This window comes from Diprion similis, chromosome 4 (assembly GCF_021155765.1).
Source record: "Diprion similis isolate iyDipSimi1 chromosome 4, iyDipSimi1.1, whole genome shotgun sequence".
Taxonomy (NCBI): Eukaryota; Metazoa; Arthropoda; class Insecta; order Hymenoptera; family Diprionidae; genus Diprion; species Diprion similis.
Window position 1 is genome coordinate 17347434 of NC_060108.1, and position 22748 is coordinate 17370181.

The following is a 22748-nucleotide window of genomic DNA, read 5'->3' on the forward strand; positions in this document are numbered from 1 at the left end:
TCAATAACCTATCCAAGATAAAAATTAAAAATATTCTCACGTGATTTCTATATGCTTGTTGAATTCTTTAAAAAGAAATGATAGAAACACGATCATCATACCTAATAGAAATCCAATAAAACACAGCATAAGTAGGTACTTTCGGATAATTCAGAACAATAAACAAGATACAAATAGTTCAGCTTTAAAAGTAGGCACCCTTACATCCAAGAAATAAATGAAACGACGAGTTCGAAGATAAAGACAAAAAAAAAAAAGAAAAAGAAAAAACAATAAGAAAAAAAACAACAAAAACGAAAAGTAAAAATTTAACAACGTTCGACCCGAGGATGTCGAGGCAGAGTGAATCGCGCGATAGGCAGCCTCGGCGTGTGCAGCCTCTCACCGACCACCCACCGGGTGGTTTCGTCCACCTGTTGCCTCCGCGCATATCCATGGCGGCCGCCATCTCGGTATTCGGGCGAATCAGGGAACCGGGTTCCCGGGTAGTTGTAGTGGGAGTAGAAAATCTCCCTGGGTTGGCTACGTACGTTCTCCTGCGGGAGCGGTAGCGGCGAGGGATTCCCGCGGGCTCTCGTATACGTTACGACCTTAGGAGGATTTCATTCCAGGACTCATTTTACTCTCGGCGATGATGCGAGCCGCGGGTTTCGGTCTATTTGCACAGCGAATCTGCCCAGATGAGAGCCAAAGTCACGGGTAGCCTCGCCGATCTAGTTTCATTGGTTGGATAATATATTTTGTTAAACTGTCGATTATAAATAATAAACACCTTGACACCCGCGACTCGTCGTTGGTTTTGAATTTACAAGTCACGAACGGTACCGGCGGAATGACAGAAAAATTTTCTTCGCACGCAATAATATCGAAATTCTTCGTACAGTAAAACGGCGAACTGGATCAGACACACGCGGTTGACAATTTTGTTTTACTTCTGCAAAATTTTAACGCCGATTGTTGCTGCCGATAAAGAGAAAAACCAAGGTGTTGTAACCGCTGAGAAAAACGGTAATAAATATACGGTAAATTAAAGAAACACACAAGCAAACGGACGTAAATGAATAAATTACCGAGTAAAGAAGAATGAAAATAAAAGTGTGCCACCCCCGTCGCCCCTGTTGTGATCATCAGACTAGATAAGAACAACTCGTTGTAAAAGTGGTTTTCATATTTATAACAAACAATAATAAATTTGACGAGAAATTTTTCATCTGTCAAAAATAAGAGATCAAGCTGAATCGAATAAAGAATCAGGGAAAAACAAATTACTTTGATAAAGCTAGAATTGCAACTGATATTGGATCAATTTTTCCAATGCTAATAAAACGTTTCGTGTAAATAATCGCTTGTTGACACTGGCCGCAATTGACTGCATAAAAAAAAAAAAATTAAACAACAAGTTCATCATGTCATCGAAAACAATGCACAACGAGCACATAAAACGACCGATGAACGCGTTCATGGTTTGGTCAAGAGGTCAGCGACGGAAGATGGCGCAGGAAAATCCAAAGATGCATAATTCCGAAATATCGAAGCGACTCGGTGCCGAATGGAAGCTTCTCAGCGAAGGCGAAAAAAGACCGTTCATCGACGAGGCCAAAAGACTGAGGTGAGTTTTTCTCAAATAAAACACTTACGAAAGAAAATTCTCGATATCAAGCCCAGGCACACGTTAAAAATTAATCCTGATCTAGCAGGTCATCAAGTTTATTACAATTTTCTCGTAATTACCGCACGGTATTGATAATGAATAACTTTCGAGCAAGTGTAGGTACATTCAGCCCTAAAGAACCTTCGAGTGGTCATATAATGATTAGCCAGGCAGGGCGCCGGCAGGGGTGAAAAAGAGGGTGGAAACGGCTCGTCGTTGGTACCTATAAGATAGATCGAAGCTCGTCGTAATAATGCGGCGGTAAGTTGTTGCTAAATCGTGGGGCGTTTCGCGTTCTCCTGCTAGATAGATAGATAGGCACAATAATTTGCCGGTGCTAGCCATCAAGTCCAGCAGCACGGCGCTTTGCTCCGCAGCTTTTAGGGGCAACAGTGTGCGAGATAGGTACCGATATTCGCAGTGCTAGTCGCAGGGTTGCCTAGGGGAAGCCTTAATCCCTTCGCCAGCGTTCGAAAATCCCCCTTTCCTCCAGCCATATTTATTCAAGTGCCCTTTATTACCGACCCTGAATATTTAATCGACGTTGTACAAGTTTATTTAGACCAGTGAACCGCGCCACCGAGAACTACGAGACTTACGGAATCACCCCCCCAGCAATTTTTACCCTCTATCCAAGCAGCGTATCCGCGATTTTTCGTGTCTCCTTAATCGCGATGTTGCAGAACTCGAATCTTGCATTTAAATGACTGAAATTTGGATTGAACTTGAGACAAAGAATCAGACTCAATTGCTACCCTGGATGAAAAAAGAGTCGTTCAGAATCCAAAATTGGTGAAGCATTAATAAGCGAAAAGGGATTCAACGAGCCCTGATATATTAAATTTGAAAAACGCGTCTCTTTTGTAATGTTCGCAAGTACTTCGACACTAAATTAGTGAAAACCAAGATAGAACCGCGCGATCGCAGTTTCACGAAGATGGAGAAGGAGCGGGGGGGGGGGAGGTCGAAAGAACAAAGATAAAAAGCGAAGGAGTAAAGAAAAGGAAGCAGGGCAGAGAGCGTCGGTGAAAGGGGGTGAAACCCCGGGTCCAGGCGCGAGTTCCGCTGTATCTGCGGTACGATTGGCCGCCGGTATAATCTCAGGATGGGTTCGCAGCGGCTCACAATGTGGCCCTCTAGATAACAAATAAAGCTCCATTGTCGCAATTGTGTGGATTTAAAAGGATTTCGCCTCCTCCGTCCCCGCCCAACTTTCACCCTTCGGCTTCGGCTGATGGCCCAGCCACTGTAGTCGGTAGGTATATGGCTGCCGGGTGTCTCTGCGTCTCTGCACCCCGCAGATCTCTACCCGTGACGCAAAAACGCCGGGAAACAGACGATTCGCGGATCCGGGAACATGTCACCGTCTCCGACGGATCGTGCAAGCCGAATTTCAGTTATACCTGCGTACCTGGGAGCAATAAGAAGCGGAAAAGAGCGGAGGACGAAGGACTCGAATATCTCACTGCGTGAGAAAAATTATAATTTACGTTAAGTTACACTGGAAAATTTTCAGAAAATGGATGTATTGTTACAGCAACGGTTTAAATAGAAAATCTGATACAAGTAAGTTTATTTAATGTGCATAATATGCTTGTCGATGATACATTATCTGGCTGTCGCAAAGTCGGATCTGTTTGTTTAGTTCATATTTTTCAGGTGAATAAACCATGAACATCAATAAATTTTTGTGCAAAAAAAAAAAAAATTCTGTAAGACGAATAACTATAATCAAAAATTTATTTTCACTTTGTATAGATATTTTTCTATTAGGGGATTTCCGGTAGTCTTTATACTTTCGATTTCCGATTCTCCTCAAATTTTTCATGGGTCTTTTGCGAGTGACGGAGGAGTTCGCGATTTTTACTCTTCGTGTAATCTTCGCGTTGGCAAAACGGATTTATGTGTATGGGTACCCATGGGTTATACAGCTGGACCTGAGTGAGAGGCAGCGATAAAACGATTAACGGAACAGCGCTGCAGCGGTCGAATTTCATTGCCCCGCTTGAGAAAATAAATTTACAGTATTTCGAGAGATATAAAAGTCATTTATTAGATTATCGAAAAGGTTCAAGAAATTACAAAACGTCAATTTTCATTCTCTTCGCCCCAGGAACCAGGCTAGTAAAAAAATAAACCGCACACTTTCAAACATTGCATAAAAAGTTAAGGACTGATAAAGGTCAATTCCGTTTTTATCACGGAACGATAGCTTTTTACTTCCGGGGTTGGTAAAGTCAAATAAAACATCCGTGTACAAATGCCGAGTCGAACGGTGTGTATATGAATTGTTGGACGTGGCGGCTTACCTACGTTGTAAAGATTACATTTAACACGGTGAAACCGTGTGCAGCGTATAAACGTATACGTACACACTCCTCTCCATTCCCCAAGTTCCACACAGACGTACGCAAATACGTTTACAGTGTTTACGCATTTATGCTGAGTTATTGTTCAGGCTTTACGAGTGTTTATGCTGATTTACGCTTTGTGCTATACCGACTCCTATCTACCGGGACACATTGTCGCAAAATTATTATTCCGGACCATTCGGATGCTGTGGAGAATGCGCGGAAAATCCTGCACCCACATTCGTGTCTCAGAGTATATATCCATTTATACACACAAATAGAAACACTACACTCATGCGGCTCTCTAAAGTGTAATTCAAGTTTCATTCATTTCGCCATCGATTATCACGTCGATACAAAATCACGTGCCTTCGTCTTTTTTTTTTTTTTTTTTCAATTTTGAATTCACGGACTTGAAAGATTTTCAGATCTTCGGGGAATCGCCCTTAAATTTCCGAAGTCGGAATTAGACTTTCGTTGAAAGGGAGCCCTGCGATGTATGAAGCGATGAATTTTTGTGGTCGAGATATAAAATAAAGAGAAGTAATGAAATAAAAATGGGGAAAGGAAAAAATTTCGACTGAAACGCGGACGCTCGTACGCGAAGATATACGAGGAACTTAGCCAGCTCTTTGTTCCCGTATCTCTCACCTAACACGTAGGTGCGGGGTATATTTGCCACAAATTCTGCCTGCACGGCCTATCGCTCCCCTCCGGCAAAGAAATAAAGAGTCCTTTGTACTTACATATGTATGCCACGTTACGTTATGTACGTAGGTTTGCATACATCCCCGCACTTGATACGCGGGATCACGTATTTCACTTACACACCTATAATACCTGTATTCATGAAATCTGTAAAAGAAGCGTTTAGAAAATTCACGGTTAAAATATCAGACATTTCAGTTCTGCGTTTTTCTTCAGTTTTTTATTTTCCTCAACAATCGTCGCCCCGAGACAAGGTGACTGCCAATCGATACTGTATATAGCACGGCAAATTCACCGCAAATAATGCGTATCGGGAGTTTTTTTTCCAATGAAATATCATCAAAGAAAGTAATATTAAGTACAGGTAGACGGTGTTCGTAGACCAGCTCGTACGACGTACGAGGGAATGATAGTAACGTATTAATTTTAGTCTGCCTGCCTACTAAACCTGAGTCTAATCGTTTAGAGAAAGTGAAAATAAGGCAATAAAAAAGAAAGAGAAAAGAAATGGTGAAAAATAAAAATTTCTTGGGGCTGTGTGTATACTGTATACGTAGTATATAATCATGGACAAATAATAGGTGCCTAATATGATTAGCCTTATCGAAGCGTATTGACAGACAGGAAAGATAAACAGATAAACCTGAAGAGGGGATTTTTTTTACCGATAGTTTTGTTTGCTGCGTGAGTTCTCGCTGTCCGCATGCGGGGTAATCGAAGGTTCCGGTCACGTCTATGCAGCTGGAATTTTCTTGCACGTATATGTATAGGTATAAAATTTCGTTGCATTTATGTGGGAATGTCAAACGATCGGGTGAAATAAAAATTGATTTAAAATAGCTGAAGGCCGACGTGAATTTTCGCTGTAAAATAAAATCGTACTTGGAAAATCGGCAGGAGGGTGAAAATTTTGGAAACGAATTTACCTCTCTCTCTCTCTTTCTCTCTTTCCGTAACAACTTCAAGGCGTCGTGCCCTTAAGGATATCTTATCACGAACTGAACTTAAGCGCGTCTGCGCCTTATAAGAGATATTTGTCGAGTCTTTTGACGCAGGCGGACCACCGAAAGATAAGAAATATATAGCGGACAAGAAAAACCCGTGACAGGATAAAGAGAGCAATGAAATACCTGTGCGGTAGCAAAGAGTAGGTATCCACGTATCACGGAATCATTTGTATTGTACCGTATAACATAAATCGAACAAGTTCGTTCGAAGCTAGGTACAACCAACGAGAGGTTTTTCCAAATTGATGCCTACAGGTGAAAAATGTGAAAAAGACTTAAATTCTTGTCACGATAGAAATATAGCATCGAATAACTTCACAGCTCAATGTGGTTCGAAATGATTTCCTAATTTTCGAAATGAAACTGAAATTTGTAATCTGAAAATGTAATTCTGCGTTGATGATCAATTACGTCAGTCATAAGAAATCATTTACGATTACAAATATCTCTTTGCAATCTTAAAAAATCATACGAAATTTTGAAAATCGTAAGAAACCACTAAGTCAAAGTAAAATTACTTATTTGTCAATATGTAATCCCTTGGAATCACTCTATAAAACTTAAGCGATGACGAAATATTGTACCTAATGACGTTCTCACGTTTTTTTCTCAACGAAAAACACCCTTCGGTTCTTTCTGTTCCTTCCCACCGGTCATGGATCATCTACAGTATCAAAAATTTCTGTATAAAACTTTCTACGCTGTATTGGAAGTTTTATTGGGATACGGAACAGTGAATTTACCAACAATTAAGTAAATTGAAACAACTTTTTCGTGTTTTTCCAATAAATTTTAGTAAAAACAAAAATTTTCATACTAATTTTAAGACAAAAGTATATTAATTTACGTCGCTGCGGCGAATTTGTAAATTTGCATCCAGATTTCGTAGACAGAAAACTCTTTTGTACATCAAATGTGCAGTAAATACACAATGATTTTCAACAGTGATATGCATTAACGGTACAGCAGCGAGAGATTCTTCTTTTGGCTTCTGAGTAAAGGGTCAACGGCAGGCGGTAATTTTGGAGTAACAATTCCATCAAGCATGGTCAGCAAAGGAACCCTTAGCGCGGTGTCAGGCGAGGGGCAGTGCATTGTACTACAGTGCCGGGTTACATATTCACGGGGCGACCCTTACGGATGAATTCCTCCTAGTATATCCGCGGTGTCGAGGCTTGTGGAAACCTCGAGATTCACGCCCCCCTAACAAAGTTTTCTTGGTCCTCTGTTCCAGGGCGCTGCACATGAAGGAGCACCCTGACTACAAATACCGTCCACGGCGAAAGCCGAAGTCGCTTGTGAAGAAGGAGAACAAATTCGGTTTTTCCCTATCGCCGTTGATGTCGCCGGGAGAAACGCTGAGCGGAATACCTCGTAGCCTCCTGCCCCCAATGCCGCCGCCGACGCACTCCCTCCTCTCCCACGAGGACCTAAAAATCCCCCGTTTCTTCCCCCCCTTTCCCTACCCCCTATACCCCCTCCACCACAAGCTGGGGGACGACTTCACGGGAGGCAAACTCGCCGCGGAGTTCTCGGCCTTCCAGGCGTTATACGGTAGCACCTTTTACTCCCAGGCGGCGGCCACCGGCTGGCCAGGACTCGGGACTCAGTCCTGCGCCCCGAATTGCGGATGTCCGAGTCCTACGAGCGAGTCCAAGAGACCGCTGTATCTGCTGGTAAAACCGGAGGACCGATTTTCCGCCCCGAACAAAGCGGAGGAGGTTGGCAAGGACGTGGGGTCATCGCCGGGGGTCGGAGAGCCGCCCGACGAGGATGCCGGCTACAGGGAGAGAAGTTTCGAGGGTTCGACGGCGGGCAGAAGCGCGTCGAACGGATCCGTCAAGCCGGGGGCGGTCGACGCTTGTCCCTTCTCGGTTACGAGCTTGACCGGAAATCCCCCCGACGCCTCCCACCACGTCATATGAAGACCGCTTCCGGTTCTCCCGGATCTGAATTTCCGCGGGAACCACGTACCCTCCGGTTGGACGACACCTGACTGGTGGAGGATACCCCCCATGCTGTCCCCCATTCCTCGGGCCACCGTAACCACCGTTACCACCGTAAACGGATCTGCGGCCTGCGGTGCGGAGGACAGAAATTCGGCGGACGATGTTGTTAACCGATCCGCGCCGGGAGATGCGGATCTCGAATTGGACTGCAGATCACCGGCAAAGGTCAACGGCGTTTAGTAGCAATTGTGAATTTAACTGTGAACTGTTACCTACATGTTACACGCGATTCCGCGATGCGGGTTACAACTCCTCCGGTATATCCGGGCCGTTTCTTTGAAACCGGATCTCTTTTCTTATTATATTGCTAATTACAGCGCGCTGAGATTATCCAAGAATCGATATTTATTTCCCGTTTTTTTAACCTTATCTTAACTACTCATCGCCAATTGAACTCGCTAATTCCGATTTGTCATGCTCTGATTAAGAAGAACCGATCTTTGAAACGACACAGGCAAGCAGGCCATTGAATTTTCAGGTTGAACAGCCAAGTTGCAAGTAGCGAGGTAGAAAGCACATTTTTTGTTTATAACAAGTTTCCTTTTTCTCTCTTTCTTTTTAAATCACTTGCAGAGCAGCGACGTTACAGATACAATCTTTCTCTTTGTTCACACCATTCGCAGCATCATACTGTCTATACTTTCTTAAATACTCTATCTCGTTCGCACCCGATCTGATAATAACGCACCAATAATTAGGACTTTGATTATTGAAAATCAGGCTTCACCGGGAATTGCGGAGAATAGAAAGAGAAGCTAGAAAGCTATATTTCGATTATGATATTGAAATTGAAAGAACAGAAGTAGGCGAATGGTACCGACTGTAACGTAACCTTATACAGATCCCGCATACAGTACACAATAATAACGACAAAATTTTCAAGTTCCTGCAGAATTCCTGACATGCAGAAATGTGTAGGTTATACGCATAAAAGAAGTCAAAGGAGGTCCCCTCGCACAAACTCATGCGGAGCTAAATGCGGATGAAAAAAAAGCACCGACACACGAGCAGATCAATTTATAATTGAGAATAGAAAAAAATCTTTGACGCTATTTCTTCCGAAGGCGGCAAGGCAAAGGGACAGACGGACGGATTCGATAAGCCGATTGACTGTGCATATATGTGGGAAATGAAAGCTTGCGCGTAGATAGCTAAGTCGAAATCCTACAAAGAGCGAATTGCCCGGGAGTGTTCCATTCCGGGTATACCTTGTACATACCCGGAGTCCGTTTCAGACGAAACGCATACGTATTATCGTACGATATCACAGTAGATGCCTCCACCTACATATATACATATATATAAACAAGTGTGTGTACGTCTGCATGTGAATCGCGAATTGACGTAGTTTGTATACATGCATATATATATATATATATGCGCATACTGGCAATGGCGGAAGATAAAGTGCACAGAAAGAAGACGAGAGTAGAGTGAAGAAAAAGAAAATGATAAAGAATGAAAAAAAAAAAACTTTATAAAACGATGGAGAGAGGGAGAGGAAAAAGTAGGGGGGGGGGGGCAAAAAAAACGATTTCCAACGGAAGCAAATCTCCTCTTTGGTGATCAGCCAGCCGAAATAAGCCAAACTCATGTGTGTATGTATATATATATATATACATAACTATATGTATAGCTGTATAACGGCGTGAGTATGTTATACATATATGTTCGAACACCCTCGTCGTTGCCGACGTTACACGGTGTGTGTATATATATACGTATTATTATAATACACGTTGGTATGTCACGTACGTGGACAAGTCTGTCCATCCGTCTGTTTGTCTGGCTGCCTATTCGTCTCCGATAAAGCTGAATACCGCATGTACATTGTATGTACATACGTTTTGGACCTCATTCTTATACGGAATTATATGTATAACGTGCACAAGGCTCTAGCAGTGAATCGAAACGTTCCTTCGATCGAACTATTCGGCTGATTGATTTTTCTTCGGATTGCATTTTTAGAAATAATTTTAATTATTTTGTACGCACAAAAATATCGCGATTAAGTCAGATTGTTGTGATTAAAAACGATAATTAAGAAAACGTTTATCAACCTTTTTTTACAACATCGTATTATAATTATATGCTAATAAAGACTTGATACATTTCCAAGATGTGCGGAATGCGAAAAAAAATCTGCTTTAAAAGCAATTGCGATTTTCATTTTGGTATAAAATAATTTATTGGACCATTATATTGTTACTCTTATTATTTTATAATTTACGTATGGATATATCTATGAAATGAATGACTACAAAGTTACATGTTTTGATTATAGTAGACGGATGTAAGTTTTGTTAAGTTTGTTTGAGATCGAGGTATGTGAGAACACGAGAAAAATAAATTGTAATACGACGCGATGTGTAAAGCATATATGCGTTTAACGAAACCCGTGACATTTGTGCAATCGTTGTTCCTTTGTTTCGTACGTTCTAGAAATATATATATAGGTGTAGGAATATACATAAATATATGTATTTAAAATAATGTGATGAACTTTAGAAACTGTAAAGTAAAGAATACGGTTAAGGATATGTTTTCCAATTATCATGTCTGATTTTAATTCAATCGAATTCCACTACCTTTGTTTAGTTATTTAATTGTACACGTCGTTTATACGACGCACGATTTAACGATATACGTAAACATGACTTTGTTGTACAACTGAATAAATAATTAATAAATAATACAAAATAAAAACGTTGAGCCCAACGAAACGTTGCGTTTACATTTGAAAATAATGATCGAGGTATCAATAGGCTATTCCGTGAAAAAATAACGGTAGATTATTATACTTGTTATACTAACTCCTTACAAGTATATATATATGTATATGAAAACGAACAAACAAACAAAAATCACAATCTGTAATATAATAGAATTAAAATATGACCCTTGTAAATAAATCGAGAATAAATTAAACATATACGCAATACTCAAATTATTTTCTATGTCTTGTTGTTCATTCAATCCCCGCCAATCACCATATCCAAATTAATTGTTAAAAACCTACTCGATAGACGAACAAGCACGATTTTTTCTCTACGTGTTCTTCCTTCTCCTCGCGAAGTAAGAAATTTTCACCTTGGGCTGGAAGATAGTTTAGAAGTGACTGCAGGGAAAGGAGAAGGGACGAATAAGGAATAGGGAATAGGATAAAACGGACGGGATTCTCCATTAGTATTCGAGGAAGTACTCGATACGATTGTACCGGGTATTGTAAGCGAAGAATACCTTCATTGAAGCCCCAGTGTGTCTTGGCTACTCCTAAGAATACGCCCTCTCCAAATCCGAATCAAATGATAGGAATTTAAAGATGGACCCGGTGACAGGTATTGTACTCGCTACAGCAATCATCGAGATTCAAAATTGCGAATAAAGATAGAAAACGAAGAAGAAGAAAAAGAAGAAGAAAAAAGAAAATAAAATAATAAAGAAAAACCGGCTGAAACAGGATATCGGCATTTTTCATCAAAGGATCTGAAAATTATTATTCACTCTATTAACGCAGAATGTATAAGAGACGGGTACCTACGTATAAGTATAATATACCCACTTTGGAAGCGCTTTTCTTTCCATGCAGCGCGGTAACTCGCGTCTCGCCATTTTCCATTTTCCATTCTGAGACGGTTATAGTGCCTGGCGTTATCTCGAGACGAAGAAAGCGCGATTGCCTTTATGGGAGGAAGAAAAGGGCTTTTGCCACCGACGATAATGTCTCGCCGGTATAAGAGAGCATCCCGGCGGCCCCCGTGCGCCCTGCCGCGACGCTATCAGAAATAAAATAGGACGACGCCCCGCAGCAGAAGAAACCCCGGCGTTCCCGTTCCCGTTCCCGTTCCCGTTCCCGTGCCCTCCCCACCTCTCGCGCCATCGCGGTTTCTCTTTCTCTCCTTTCCGTGGACGTCATCCACCCCGCGGACCCCGAGACGTGATCGTAAAAGGGACACGTTTCCCACCCCGCGGTTGCTAATCGCGTTTTCTCTTTCAGCAATCGGTTGAGAAATTACCCGCAGTTTTCCACGGTGCGCCATTTGCTGTTGTTCTTGTTGTTGTCAACGATCGAAAGACAATCGTCTGATTGCCCGGAGTGAACGCGCACGCAAATGAAGAATGAATGAATGAAGGGGCGCTGGACCCAGGATGCGATCGGAGTTTGGCAGAGGGATGAAACGGTGATGAAACGGGGGTCCGGGGGTGGGAGGGGGTTGTCCGTGCAGCAGCAGCAGCCGGCAACGGGGGGCGGAGGCGTGCCGCGAGGCGCGAGAGAAACTTTCGAGCTGGTGTCGGTCCAGACAATGAGGCATTCAGCCGGGCATTGTGGGGAGACAACTGCGTTACCATAGACAAACCCGAAATCACCGTACCCGATCCGATTATGGATACCGAATAATAATGATCGCAGGCGCTTCTGCAAAGAGTGGATTGCTGCGATAATACAATGAGGCCCCGTTTACGTGTGTATCGCTACCAACAACGCAGCACAGACCTTACATATTCTACGTACGTGCAATGTGGGCGTTAAATAAAATTTGGCCGAGAGAGAAGATTTTAGAAATTCATCATCTTAGATATGTTTTGCGTGGCTGAAACTCAAACGCATTTGCGTTACGAATCGGTATTACCATGCAAACTTAAATTGTTGTTCAAAGTTTCGCGACGATAGGAAAGAATAGTAACGGATGAAAGATCGTAGCTTTAAACCTTGCGAATGAAAAGAAATAACAATGGGTTTAAGAAATAAGCATTATTCCACAATTTCTGGAACAGCATAGAAGTAAACACAAATCTAGATGTCTATCGGATATCTTTGGTTCCTATTACAATTTTTCATCCATTCTGTGATGGGTTTCACCTTTGAACCTCAAAAGTCAAATCCAGTAATGTACAAGCTGATGGTAGATTCTGACTTATTGTTAACGAAAATTTAACCAATTAGGATAGTTGGCTAGACGTTGCCGGTATTGTCCGATATTGTTGACTTCCGACGACCCGCGGAGGGACTCGTGCCCTCTCTCCCGATCTATCTACTCTCTGGCGGATTGTCACATTGTTTCCGGTTCTATTGTCTATCGCGTATCTTTATATACATATATATATATATATATATATATATACGAATATGAGGTGGAATAACGTTGAACTACATATAGGCACGGAGAATCCATTCATTCCTTTAGCGCAATTTCTAAATTACCCTTTATTACAATATAAACATGCAAAAGTAAAACTTGACTCGGAAATTATATTATCCGAGATCGTTTCAAGGTGACTACATTTTTCAGTTTTCATCTATAGAAAAATGAAACAAAATGAAAAAAGATTATTTTTACAATTAATATTTTGCTCGAATCGTTTCTATAACGTCTTGAATTGAGATTGAAATACGAAAAGATCAGGAGGGTAGGTGCAGGGTGTGAGCCTTAGGGTAGCCTTCAAAAATTGGTAAAATAGTAGCGAAGCGGGTCGGGCGGGGACGTTTGTGAAAATGTGAAAATGCAAGAATATATAGAAATATATGTAAGTAGAGATTGGCTCTAAAGCGGCGATAGAATCGCGGCATTTCCCGGGGAAGCTCATATATAAGGGAAACTTATGCCGGGCGAATAGCTGAGAGGCGAAGCGAAACGAGACACGTAACTTATCTTATCAGAAAGACACTTTGCAAGACGCGCGGACTGGACCAACCAGCCAACGCGGTACTCGGCATAACTGGACGTAACGCGAAATTGAAAAATCTGCCTAACGCATCTCTCTTACCCCGGGTCTCCCGACTCTGACCGCGTTACCGGCATCCGCCGGAAGTTTGACCAGGCCTCGATCAATTCCCGGGAAAGCAGAAAAGTAAATGACAAAAAATTTTACGCGTAAGTGACGAAAGAGCAACAAAATTAGAAAAAAAATAAACGTTTTGTATTATATATAAAAACTGATGCATTTTCACTTTTACGAGGATAAATTTATTCGTCGATAATAAGATGAGGGATGACGGATGACGGATGACGATCAGTCACCACCATTTGAGGTGCACAAATCCAGCGCGCGGCCATATCGTGAAATAGAGAGGCGTATATAATAATATATACACATACCTATATATACGGTATGGAAAGATAGAGGAGAGGGGTAGAGAATTGGAGCGAATTTTGAAATATCAATTTGAAACAGCCGGTTATGCGTCATGCTTTCCGCGAGCCTTCCATAATGGCCGGCTTTCCATTTTTATTTCCACTTTTGGTAGGTGCGAGTTGACGCGGTAGGCGGGTCGCGATTTTCCAAACTGTTTATACTATTCGGCGCGAGGCATAATAAATACGTATTGGTGGATTATACTTCCGCGTATGCAAGTATCTATTCCGTGGTAAATGCTTGGCCGGATACCTTATATGTATACCTCCGGTTGGAAGTCCGGGCAATGCTTTACGATATTTTGTTTCCAATCTTCCCGGTGGAACTCGAGCGCATTCCTCCTTTTCAGCTTATAGCTGGAACACCCTGCAAAGACATTATATGGCCATCGGCTATCGCTCGACTTTTATTACCTTTAATCGTAACGAACTACCCGGAGAATGACTACCGCCGCTACCATTCTCCTTATAAAACACCCTCCCAACGTTACGGGTCTAACCAATTTTCAACCCTGAGTCTTGTTCGAATTTTGTTTCACGGGAAAAAAATTTTAAGCAGATTTTACCTCTGTGTAGTGAATATATGGACAGCACTCTTTTGGAGTTGAATGTTTATCAGTTTTGGTAGATCTACCTAAGCATACCTATTGTAAGCTACTAGTTCTTTGTAACTCTTATTATCGGATTTGCAAATCTTGCCACAATTCATGTAGATCGAAAATATACTTCTTTCGTAAGAAAAAAACCTCATTGAAAAATAAAAATGAAGTGTTTAAGCAATACCGTATCTAAACGGCAGAAAATAAATTATCTAAATACCGCGCATAATGTGTATACTTGCGACGTTGCGAAACATACAACCTAATCAAAATTGTAATCGGATTTTTTTTAGATTATGTTTTTAATTATTAAACGACTGAAAAAATTCACAAGTATTTGATATATTATTTATAAATATCCGTTTTACCTTGTTCGGTTAATTTTTCCCACCCAAAAGAGATCACACACTTCCAACGCACAGAATTTAAGTTATAAATTCACTCACAAAGATAAAAATTCGTCGATTCTCATCAAGCAAGACAACCCCCAGAGGGGGTTGTAGAAAAGTTAAGATCTGTTTGAAACGGGCGCAGCACGGTTTATTTTCTCCCTTTCTCATACGAGTATAGTTTTCCCCAAGTATCCACGATACACGCTGCCAACACACGTACGAAACTTTCATATTCTCGAAAAGGATTATCTCCCTGCATCACGTATAGTAGAATCTTAGTAAATATATAATTTTCGTAACGTTGCAGGATATTCCGACGATTCGATAGAATCACGCACCAATAAATGCGGCCCGATGCATGCACACACATTTATAATGATACATACGCTTCCACAATGGAAGGATTTGTCACGCATTGACGCCTCCTAGTAACACGGCAAGAAAGACCCTCCTTCTGTGCTTTCTCGTCTGCTGCACCAGGCTTGCGAAATATTATTTACGTATCGGGTATAAGTGCGTTGTACCTATCATAATGCGCATGTGAAACGCGACAAAGCTCTTTTGACTGCATCGCAAGATACTTTGCAACTTGAAATAATAATAAAAAAACGGTGTGAAATAGCTGAAAATGTGAACTCGAGGCGTCGATCGATTCGGTAAGCTATACATCGATTAAGGCCTATGCCATTAAGATTTGAGTCTTTCATTTTCGCTAGTGCAGGATAATTAAATACTATTTCGAAGCTATTATACACATTAACAGATATATAGATATACTGCAGGATGTTTACGATAGCTGTGCAGGTAAAGCGTGGCTGCAGCAGCGATACGGCAAGATTTCAGCGAGATATTAATAAAAAGTATTCATAGCTATATATGCATGGTATATAGGTATATATATATATATATATATATAGGTGTACTATATTATATAGTAAGGCGCGAATATCTTTTGCGGAGTGGAAAATAGCCTAGGTAAACGAAAGCTAATCGGTTTGCGAGAATATAATTTGTGTTTTTAAATTTCCAGCACTAGGCCGGGTAATTGAATCTTGGCAAGATTACTTCGGCTTCTGAGACGACGGCGACGGCGACGGTGGTGGCGCGACGTCTCGACCTCCCTCGTGTTGCAGCCTCCGGGTTATTTAGGATAGATTATTATACCTTATATACCCGTGGTAAGAGGTGTATCTCAATTCAAATGAAAACGCGTTCATTTGTAACAAAGTGAATTGTTGCAAAATTAATTTCTATTTAGTTCGTAAGATCCGAACCAGTCCAACGCGTCTTTCTCTCGAAATGACATACAGAGTAACAAACAATGATAGATTGAAATCTGTGAAAAAAAGGAACAAGCCCCGATATAGTGTTGGGCGATATATGGCGATATTTAATGATATCAATAACTAGAGGTCAAAATATTGATATCTATCATCGACATTTTACATACGATAATCAGTAGTATCCATACTTTTACTGCAATATTGATAAAAATATGTGAAAATCCTAAGTGCAAAACAATAAACTGAAAATAATTCGATTTAGATAAACCCGAAATACTAATATTAAATGCAGCTCACCTCAGTAGAATCGTATAAGGGTCACACGGGGTGAAATTCATCCCAAGCGTGATATTTTGCTTAAAAAATGAATTCTGAAAATTTAAAAAAAAAGCTCTCAATTTTCGTAACTAAAATTGATTGTTAAAATAATGTAAAACATCGCCAAAGTTAAGAAAAGTGCCGAAAAGGTTGAAAAAGGCCTGTATTTCGCATGAAGAATGGCGGTACGAAGGCCATTTCCACGGCTAAGGAACTCTACGAAGGATTTAAAAAATGTTTGGTATGAAATTCACCCCCAGTTAGCTATTAGAGTTAACTGCATCATTTTAAGATAAATGTAATTATCGAGTTATTATGTATTCTACTTATATAATTATAATAAATTTTCTGTATGGTAAAATTTCATATAGAATAAATAATTCCAACACTGAAAAGTATGTCTAAATAAATAAAATATTCTTGCAGGAATATATTACAGCGATATCGCCCAAAACTAGTCCAGCGTAACGACAGGTCACGTTCAGAACTATTAAAACTGCAGGTTAAGGCAATAACTGTATGACTTTGGAATCTTATAAGATCAGGACAGCGCGAACGCGCTCGTTTCAACGATGATCCAGCAGGAGTAGTTTCGAGCGAACAGCTCGATTTTATGATTGAATTATTATGTCTGGGACAGCGCGTACGCAGTCCCAACTACCAAAAATAATACGCCCGAGATATCCACATTAGGGATATTCGCAAGGTTCAGCTCGACCGAAGTGCAATGGAAGAGCCTCGTCTTGGAGGAACCGCCTTGTTGATCACGGTATCCTCTGCGCCAGGTAAGTATGCTTAAGCACGGTTTAGTAGGCGACTTGTTCAAGTCGGGGAGGGTTTTACCTGCGAGAAAGGCCTGGACAGGACTGCGCGACCTAGGGGTATGTTTGCGAATTAGTGCAGATCTAGGGTGAATGCCTGGTGTGAATCTATAGGACGTGCTGGCGAGTTCCGGTGACAATAGGCACAAATATAACGACCATAGCCTGTTATTTCAAGACCTTCGAGAATTGAACCTGTGAACCGAACTACGAAACTATCGTTTCCTGGTGATTACGAACATCGCAAGCTGCGGAATCAATCCTGAGATATCGGGAGAATTTTCTTAAATCGTTCATTTTCTGTCCTTCTTTTTTTTTTTTTTTATACCCCAGGCGTCGCGACCGCGGACAAAATTCAACGTTCGGTGAAGCTTGAATAAAAAGATAGGCAGCTGGGTAAGCGGTTTGAATACAAACCCGAGAGAGTGTCTCCCCTGCCGAATCAAGACGATCCGAGCGTCTTTGCATTTTTTCATATTTTCTTATGGTGTACAGTGGCTACGTGCTTCGAGAAAGTCCAGCCAAAGTGTCAAGTGGACAGAGCTGCAAGGCCCACTTTGACGGTGTCAAAGATTTTGTAACCACATTAACTAAGATGTTAAATCTATTGAATGCAACTCTCTTGCCTCTGTTTCACAGATAGAATGATCGCCTCAGTGCTGATTGTTCATGGCAAAAAAAAGTTGGAAGAACCACTCCAAGTGAGGGACTCTTGTAGTCAGCTTTGTTGGCAAGTGCGTTTCATTATCAAGTTCTACACGCGGCGTATCCGTCCTGATAAGATTACGTGATTCACTGGACGTCAGACGTACAAAGAAAGATATAAAGGAAGCTACAAAGAAAGACGTTGAAAAATATTCTTTGCTCGCAGCTGAGAGTGAAAAATAAGCCTGAAGAGACTTTCTTCCAAAATCATTATAAAATTATTCGTTACTCTGAGTCCTAGAGACATCAGAGACGGAATAAATTAAGCATCATTTAATTAACTGATTACAACATGTCACAACGTAACAATTGATTTTTGAAACGCATCGATGATTAAGATTCAGTGTTTCATCATATTATTCTGTTTCTTCACCAAATACGCAATTTTTTCGTCACAATATTTGCCTAAAAATGTTAAAAACAACGAAACGAAGCTCTGCAAATTGATGGGAATTTTTTCGCAATAATTATATTTACCACAATGATAACACAAAGATCCAAGAAGAGGAAAACGATGATTAAATAATGATTTGTCGATAAGATTAAAACGGTAAAGTGCGTTGCGAGGAATAAAACTGTGAGGATAAATTTGGTTTGTGTTTTATTCGAAAAAGCCATTTCGACTTTTCAATCCGTGCACCCTGGAGGCAGTTTCGCGATATTTACGAGGCGTCGAGGCGTTCGTAACCCTGTTTGCTGCAATTTCTTGTTTCCATCAGGTCCGCAGGCCTGCGGGGCAGATTCAACCCACCAACTTGGCACACAGCAACGCTCCAAGCTATGAAATGACGCGGGCGGTTGCCCACAATCACCTCAACTCCTCCCTGTCCCTACTCGAATATACATATAAGCGTAGGTACCTGTGCATGTAGGTATGCATGAACGTGAACCGCATGCTATCCGCCGAAGAAAATCTCGCGAAAAGTAAAACGTCCGTTCCTTCGCCTTATATCATGGACGAAGTAATTCATCGGCAACAGATGATCATTCGAAATGAGAATTATCACGATATTTTTACTCGGCCCTACGTGAAAAGCCGCGCACCGTCACGATCTGTTGACACAAAGACATCTGTGAAGACATCAAAGGGAGAACCGAGCGAGTTCCCTATTCCCTGTTCTTCGTTCGATAATAATTGTGGCAATACGAGAAAAGCCCTTATGGCCTTTCCCCGCAAGCGCGCACCGATACTCAATTCTATGAATGGAATGAAACGAAAGCATTGATAAGTGAGCGATAACTCGGTTATCGAGGACCTAGATAAACAGTCTGACCAGAAGAGCTATATTTCTTTTCATTCGATCTCAGCACTCGAAGATCTTTTAAAAACAATGCGTACATGTGATGCGTGGGCGATGACGTAATTGAAACAGAAATTCTTTTCACTACAGTCAAAAGACAAGAAAATCATGCCGAATGCATGATGGATTCAAACGGCGCTTTGAATTACAAATTCGATATCAACCCAGAAATGTATTCCTCGGAAAGCAGCCATGTTCTTTCTAATCAAGCTTCCAGATATAACATGATTTTCCCGACCTAGAGTTAGATTTCAGCTGGAATATGAGTGATCGATTAACCCGCATTTCGAAGGCGCATTTTGCTAGACATCGAGTGTTTGTACGAATGTATTCCTGTAATACGTCCATGCAGAGGGTGCATGGGGAATGCTGAAAGCAAACTTTTCAATTTGCCATTCTATCATTGACAATTTCACGCAAATGGAATCTTGACGCGAAGCAGGCACCTCGTGGAACGGCCCCTGCGGAACCACATTGGCGTTAAATAAGTGTAACCATCCCCGCATCCTCTGTCACCCCGAACCCCCGGCTCGTACATAATTGCCTGTGAAATCGCTTGATGGGTTTGCCTACGTTGTTTTCCTACTTTCACCTACACTACACCGCACCAATCTTCGCAACCCGAAGAATCTATAGATGCATTAAACGAGAATGATATTCTCATTACTTTTAAGGCGACAAGAATGGGTCAAAATCGAATCAAGATTTCCATGGATTACTTTTTAATTACTAAAAAAAATACAACGAGCAAAAAGGATGTTGTAAAAATTGAGAAACTGTCTAGGTACCTGTAACGATACTTGTTCTTCGATAGTCAATTAATAGTCGACGAGCACGGAACGCGAGATTAGCTATTGCGGCACTGCAATCGCTATTGCGAATCTGCATTACTCGAACGATCCCCAGCAGCCTCTGCACCCTTAGACTGGGGGCCAGTCAACCATTTCGCGGTTCAACGCTCGCCCGAAATGACATCGTGATTGTTGTCCAACAATCCCCGAGTGCCTTCGACCCCATCGTTGATGTACGTATCAATACGTTTAGGGACCAACTCATCCGTGCGCGGAATAACAAGGAGCAATGAAAAAGGACAAGAATCATTTTACACATTCAACATAGGTCGACGAAATCTCTAAACACGCCAATTGTTACCCAGATGCAAATTTTATCAAAAAATAGAACCTCGGTATTATACCTATACGTGAATAACATACGGTGAAGTGAACTAAATACTCAGCGACTTCCGGTGGCGAGAAACACGGTATAATAATATAGGAGATGAGAACGGCACTGAGCAGAGAGGGGAATGGAAGAGAGTCAAGGGGAGTGGGAGAAGGCGGCGACTCGGTGATGGCGGAGGACGATTTGAGAAGAAGATAAAACAGTTGTGGTTGTGTCGTTCGCTCCTCTTATCAGCGGGGACACTTTTCCCTATTCACACCCCTCGCCATTCCTCTCAGTTGCAGCCGACTCTCTCCGGGTTTTCTCGCGGTTTCTGCCCAGCTATACTGCTGTATTTATACATACATAATACACACTTACATGTATATACCGCCGCCTACGTAGGTATTGAATACGCACTACCCACAGCTGCTTGACTTCGCTACGAGTAGAGGCGGACCCCGAAAAGGATGGCGCGTCTCGCAATCGAAGCACTAATTCCCACTGTGTTCGCCTGAAAAGAACGGGACAGAGAAAGTCTTTATAACCACCACGTACTTGTGCCTCTTCCGACCATGGTCCATGACGGGTAACAATTCGGTACGTGAACCGCAATTACCATTGATGTTTCATCGATGATCCAGCAGGAGTAGTTTCGAGCGAACAGCTCGATTTTATGATTGAATTAATATGTCTGGGACAGCGCGTACGCAGTCCCAACTACCAAAAATAATACGCCCGAGATATCCACATTAGGGATATTCGCAAGGTTCAGCTCGACCGAAGTGCAATGGAAGAGCCTCGTCTTGGAGGAACCGCCTTGTTGATCACGGTATCCTCTGCGCCAGGTAAGTATGCTTAGGCATGGTTTAGTAGGCTACTTGAACAAGTCGCGGTCAGTTTTACTTGCGAGAGGGACCCTGGCGGTCGCTGCCACGTACGCCACCTAGCGGCCAGCGCGTCAACTGTTTCCGAAAGCCTGCGTCAATACTGGCGGAAATATTCTTGCTGAGAGGTAGGCTGCGGTCGGTGCAGGCGCCGGTGTGAAGAACTAGCGGTTGCATATTTTCAGGCGAATACATGAACATTTTCTTACCTAACGATTCGTAAAACATTGTAGTAACTCGTGAGATATACCTATACATATCGTCGACGACTGATCACGATCAACTTTTTCCGTAAAAATTAACTAAAGAACTTGATTATTCAAACACATGGCTCTGTTGTTAAGAATATACCAAACGTATAGTCCTGTCAAAGAGCTGTCAAGACAGAAATATGATGCGACGAACGGTTCTGAAAGTGGAACTGAAGTTAATCGAGTTGAATTTAATTGAAACAATACTCTCCTGATAGAAAAAATTTAAAAATCGTAAATTGGACCCACAACAGGTAATCTCACAATTATTGACTTTGACGAGATCTCATTATTGAATCATTTCTACAATGAAAAAATTTCAACGTCTAGACGATTTTAATCTACTAGGATTAATTTTGTTCGCAAGTTAATTCCCTAAAGCAACAGTAACATTTTCTACATGGCTACTCAATTGGCAAAAAAAAACGGTGAATAGTTAAATCATTATAAATCATGAACAGTAACCCAATGCTCAGTAAAAAATAATCCACCGTCATCCAAAATCCAATTTCATGGATTTGTAGAGAAGTCATTTACAAACAGCCCTAAAATGTCATTAAAGTCGATCAAACGGAGTGATTTCTTTATTCTACGAAACATCCAATGCTTTAAAGTCATCAATAATTGTGCTATTGTGGCTAGAATTTTTGTCCCTCGGTTGTTACATTTGTTTTCTTTCGTTTAGGGAATATTAATTCCATTAAATTCCATTCCGTCAACTTCATTTGCACTTTCAATCTTTCATGATATCACATTCTGTCTTGGCAGCTCTTTGACTAGACTGTGTGATTGGTACATCCTTAATTTCAAATAACTTCAGTGAAGCGTATGAATACTTATAAGAGACTATTATAAATGCAAGATTTATCATTGTACGTTAGTGCATAAGGAAAACTTTGCAATGAAAGTCGACAGAAAAATCAGGGTGCAATGCACGGTTACAATAAAAGATATGACAAACAAACTGATTGTTTAACAGCGTATAAAGTTAATTAAACGTGAGAAAAGTATCTATTCTTGCTGGTTTGTAGCAAACGAATTGGGTCGATGAGAAATATACACACCTTAAAAAAAAGATCAAGTAAATTTTTCATGTAAGGTGTCGGAGTAAAAAATAGAAGGGGGTTTCCTTTGGGTAATAAGAGAACGGTTGAATGTAGGTTCGTTGGA

The 22748-nt window shown here is 41.3% G+C and overlaps 1 protein-coding gene and 2 non-coding genes across 3 annotated transcripts; 1 reads left to right on the forward strand and 2 right to left on the reverse strand.

Annotated features, from left to right (window-relative positions):
• The first annotated feature begins 1406 nt into the window (after positions 1-1406).
• Positions 1407-8050, forward strand: LOC124405698 (transcription factor Sox-14-like). Its single transcript, XM_046880818.1, has 2 exons — positions 1407-1609; positions 6952-8050. The coding sequence occupies exons 1-2, from the start codon at positions 1407-1409 to the stop codon at positions 7640-7642; spliced, it is 894 nt and encodes a 297-aa protein (XP_046736774.1). The 3' UTR covers positions 7643-8050.
• A 9033-nt stretch (positions 8051-17083) lies between these two features.
• On the reverse strand, positions 17084-17245 carry LOC124406139. The gene has a single exon (XR_006929172.1). It is a non-coding gene; the product is annotated as a U1 spliceosomal RNA (small nuclear RNA).
• A 3889-nt stretch (positions 17246-21134) lies between these two features.
• Positions 21135-21296, reverse strand: LOC124406140. Its single transcript, XR_006929173.1, has one exon. It is a non-coding gene; the product is annotated as a U1 spliceosomal RNA (small nuclear RNA).
• Between the last annotated feature and the right edge of the window lie 1452 nt (positions 21297-22748).

Coding starts and splice junctions, on each gene's coding strand:
- LOC124405698 (XM_046880818.1), top strand. CDS start 1,407: ATGTCATCGAAAACAATGCACAACGAGCACATAAAACGACCGATGAAC. Junction 1,610..6,951: donor GACGAGGCCAAAAGACTGAG/GTGAGTTTTTCT, acceptor CCTCTGTTCCAG/GGCGCTGCACATGAAGGAGC.